The sequence below is a fragment of the Serinus canaria genome, chromosome 25, assembly GCF_022539315.1.
Source record: "Serinus canaria isolate serCan28SL12 chromosome 25, serCan2020, whole genome shotgun sequence".
NCBI lineage: Eukaryota > Metazoa > Chordata > Aves > Passeriformes > Fringillidae > Serinus > Serinus canaria.
The window spans coordinates 14,027,119-14,031,590 of record NC_066338.1 but is presented as its reverse complement, the minus strand read 5'-3'; the positions used below and the strand labels follow the sequence as shown (position 1 = coordinate 14,031,590).

Below are 4,472 nucleotides of genomic sequence, written 5' to 3'. Positions count from 1 at the left end.
GCTCCCATCATCCCCCGCGCCCCATAGAGCTCTATTATACTCGTGCCTTCAACTCCCATCATCCCCCGCACCCCATAAATTCCCTCCCCGACCCCACAAATCCCCCAAAACCAAGAAAAAAACCCCCAAATTTCTATGGGAACACCACCACTCAGAGACCCTGGACCACCAAATCCTTTAATATTTACATCTTCCTCCTCTTGCAGCCCTTCCTTGCACCCCCCGCAGTTCGGTGGGTTTTATTTGAGTTGTGTCCCCGTTCCCGCTGCTCCTCTCGGGGGTTTTTGGGGTGGCTCAGAGCAGGGGCCGGCCCCGCTGGGTGGGCAGGACCCCGAAGCGCCGTTTCAGGGCCAGGCGGTGCCGGGAGAATTTGTCATCGGGGGAGAAGCGGGCGGGGTGAGCCGAGCGGGTGGGGACCCCGCCCGGGGACACCTTCTGGGGAACGGGGGGGCAAAACGTCACCACGGATCCGACAAAGAACCCCAATTCCAAAACATTCCCCCCAAAATCCACCCTCAGGACAAACAAAATCTCTCAAATTGCCCCAAAATCCCTCAAATTCCCCCCTTAGGACACCCCAAATCCCCAAAATCCTCCAAATTCCCCCCTCAGGACATCGAAATTCCCCCAAAATCCCCGAAATTCTCTCTCAGGACACCTAAAATCCCCCAAACTCCCCCCTCGGGACACCCAAAATGCCACAAAATCCCCCCAAACTCCTCCAAATTCCTCCCAAAATCCCCATCAGGACACCCCAAATCCCAAAATCCTCCTATTCCTCCCAAAATCCCCCTCAGGACACCCAAAATCCCCAAAATCCCTCAAATTCCCCACCTCAGGACACCCAAAATGCCACAAAATCTCCCCCAAATCCCTGAAATTCCCCAAAATCCCCCTCAGGACACCCCAAATTTCCAAAATCCTCCTAATTCCACCCTTGGGACACCGAAATTCCCCTAAAATCCCCCCAAAATCCCCGAAATTCCCCATCAGGACACCCAAAATGCCACAAAATCCCCCAAATTCCTCCCAAAATCCCCCTCAAGACACCCCAAATTCGAAAATCCTCCAAATTCCCCCCTCAGGAGCCCGAAATTCCCTTTTAAGACACCCAAAATCCCTCAAATTCCCCCCCCAGGACACCCAAACTCCCTCCAAAATCCCCCTCAGGACACCCCAAATCCTCAAAATCCTCCAAATTCCCCTCAGGACACCGAAATTCCCCTAAAATCCCCCAAAATCCCTGAAATTCCCCCTCAATACACCTAAAATCTCTCAAACTCCCCCCCTCAGGACACCCAAAATCCCACAAAATCCCCCCAAAATCCTCCAAATTCCACCCAAAATCCCACTCAGAACACCCAAATTCCCCTAAAATCCCCCAAAATTCTCCAAATTCCCCCCAAAATCCTCCAAACTCCCACCTCAGGAGACGCAAACTCCCCCAATTTCTCCCAAAATCCCCCCAAAACCCCAAATTATCCCCTCAGGATACCCAAAATGCCCCAAATTCCCCCCTCAGGACCCTTAAATTCCCCCCAAAATGCCCCAAACTGCCCCCACAGGATACCAAAAATCCCATTTCTGGACCCAAATTCCCCTTTTTGGACCAAATCTTCCCATATGAGCACCAAATTCCCCATTTTCCGACCAAAACTCCTCCTTTTTGGACCAAAATTCCTCATTTTTGGACTCAAGTTCTCCCTTTTTAGATCCAAATTTCCGTTTTCGGACCAAAATTCCCCTTTCTGCGTCCAGACTTCCCACCTTGAGGACCCAAATTCCCCTTTTTTGGACCCAAATTCCACTTTTTTCAGCCCATACTCCCCTGATTGAGCCAAATTCACCATTTTTAGTCCCGAATTCCCATTTTTAGTCCCAAATTCTCCCTTTTTTGGACCAAAATCTCCAATTTTTCGGGTCCAAGCTTCCCCTCCGAACGTGCCCCAATTCCCCCCTCAGGGCACCCAAGCGCTCCCGCATCGCTCCCAAACCGCACCCAGGGTACCCAAACCCCGCGGATCCCCTCGGAGCCCTCCCCAAAATGCCCCAAAAATCCCCAAAATCGCCCCAAAATCCCGGCGGTACCTTCAGGGTGTAAACGCGCTCCCCGCGCTCGTTCTCGTAGCACTGCAGGAACATGGCGGCAATGGCGGGAAACACGACCGGAAGTCGCCTCAGGATTACCCGGGAGTAGGCGGGGTTTGTACCGGAAGTTGGTGAAGAGGGTGATGGGAAAAGTAGTCCCGGAAGCGAGCAAGCGCTCAGACGCGAGGCAAGGTCAACATTTGGGGGAAAAAGGGAAAATTTGGGTCGAAAAAGGGAGTTTGGGTCCAAAAAAGGGGAGAATTTGGGACTAATAATGGGGGATTTGTGTCAAGGAAGGGAAGGCTTGGGCTCAAAAAGGGGAGTTTGGGCTGAAAAAATGAGAAATTGGGGTGAAAAAATGGGAATTTGGGTGCCCAGATGAGAAGAGTGGACCCAAAAAGGCGAATTTTGGTCCAAAGAAAGGTACACATGTGCAAATGACATCCTGATAGTGAGGGCCTTCTGAGCTCCATTTAAATTGGAAACATACTGAAAGTATAAGTAATTAGATAATTAAGTAGCCCGTAGCATCAAGAGACAAATTGGTGGTTATTAGTTGGTTAATTTTCTTGACGGTATTTGTAATCCCTTAATATTATTATATAATAAAATTAATAAATACTTACATTACCCTTCATAAGTCTTTTCTTCTATTTCTTCATAGAATCACAGAATAGCCTGGGCTGGAAGGGACCCTAAAGATGATCCAGTTCCTGACCCCCCTGCCATGGGAAGAGAGACCTTTCCCTTGACCAGATTGCTCAGAGCCCCATCCAACCCGGCCTTGGACACTTCCAGGGATGGGGCTCTGAGCAATCTTTCTTCTTTTGTCCTTTTTGTGTGAATGGCATTGATGTGTAGCCTGACGTGAACCTGCTGTGATAGTCAAGAGGTCGTGCATATTTACACAATAAAAGCTGAAAGGAAACATGAAAGGCATCATCACCTTGCAGGTGAAGGAACAAGCCCTTGTAGGAAATGCAGTGGAAGGAAGGCATAAATCTCCAGAGCCTGCAGTGAATAGGTACCTTCTGCTGCTAAAATCATCTCCTGCCCCTCAGGAACGAGATCTTTTCCCTCTCTGATGTTCACCAATGTCACTTCTCTCCTGAAGTGGCGGGAAAGGAAAGTAACAGACAACCTGGGACAAACCATCGTGAGGGGAGAACATGGGGGGAACCAAGGACCGAACCATTTTCTTAACACAAAACAATGAACCAATAAAGATCATACATGGGAGCGGAAAAGCCCCAGGGGCAAATCATACAGCACAGGAAGGGTGACTGACATGGAAAAATCTGGAACAAAAGGGGGGTGGTTACAGTGACAGACAAGGGGAGTGGGTGGCACCACTGGGAGGGGGGAAGGATCACTGGGTTTGATGGGCAGGCGAGTGGCGGGAAAGGAAAGTAACAGACAACCTGGGACAAACCATCGTGATGGGAGAACATGGGGGGAACCAAGGACCGAACCATTTTCTTAACACAAAACAACTAACACAACTAATAATAACAAATCTTTAAAAACACGATGTTACACATTATTGATTTTTCAGTGAAGGAGCTGAAGGGACATCATTTTGTGCTGTTTCATTTTCTGCCTAACTCGTTATTACACACACACTTGTCTCTGCAAGAGATTTTGAATTTTTCAGTAAGTTTTACGTGGTCATCTGGGATCAGATTGTTATGAACAAGTTCAGAAGTTAATATAATCAGAGGTGTTAAATGTTAAGTTGAAACTGTAACTGGTAAGAATACGTTTGTAAGTTGATACAATTAGAAGTGTTAGATGATAATTTAAAATTGTAACAGTTAAGAATGTTAATAGTTGTTGAATGTTAAACTTTTAATCCCCTACCTTACTGATATCTTTGTTGCCCCCGTCGGGAAGTGCTTCCCCTGCTCCCTAAGATGGCGCCCGATAACATCCCTGGGAAATATGCAAATGAAGAGACATTCTAAGAACTCAAACCAAAGGACCCTAAAAACAAAGAAAAATTCAACAAACCAAGCTATGAGCCATATCAACAGAAAGTTCCCCTACTCTACCAGCAAGGTTTTAGGTGTCACCGTGACTTTACTAGAACTGGACCAGAATGAGGACCCTAGACAATGAGCCAGAGCTGTCTTCCTAGGCACGCCCGTGAGGACGGAAGCCCCAGTTCTGCTGCGAAGCAAAACTGTCTCTCTCTCCTCCTCTGCGTCGCCGAAGGGAGCAGTGGCGGTGTGCGCGACCCCTCGGGCCCCCTCCCCAGAGCTGATCACTTAATAAAGGCATCCAAAAGGAGCAGGCCTCCTTGCCCTTTTCTCTTACACCAGTTGGGGACTCGTCCGGGATAGCCACACCTGAAGAGGACGCCAGGAACGGGACGGCCGCCCGCC

At 48.8% G+C, this 4,472-nt stretch overlaps 2 protein-coding genes across 2 annotated transcripts in view; one reads left to right on the top strand and one right to left on the bottom strand.

Moving 5' to 3' along the window:
- Nucleotides 1–158: 158 nt before the first annotated feature.
- NOP10 (NOP10 ribonucleoprotein) lies at nucleotides 159–2,252 on the bottom strand. The gene is made up of 2 exons (XM_050984653.1): nucleotides 2,089–2,252; nucleotides 159–435 (listed from the first exon to the last, which is right to left on the bottom strand). Exons 1-2 carry the CDS (start codon nucleotides 2,140–2,142, stop codon nucleotides 295–297), a joined length of 195 nt encoding a protein of 64 aa, XP_050840610.1. The 5' UTR covers nucleotides 2,143–2,252; the 3' UTR covers nucleotides 159–294.
- Nucleotides 2,253–4,104: 1,852 nt separating this feature from the next.
- LOC108964069 (kallikrein-8-like) overlaps nucleotides 4,105–4,472 on the top strand; it is a 3,411-nt gene continuing 3,043 nt past the window's right edge. Inside the window, exon 1 of the mRNA XM_050984853.1 lies at nucleotides 4,105–4,161. Within this exon, the coding sequence (XP_050840810.1) occupies nucleotides 4,105–4,161 (57 nt within the window). The remainder of the gene's footprint in view (nucleotides 4,162–4,472) is intronic.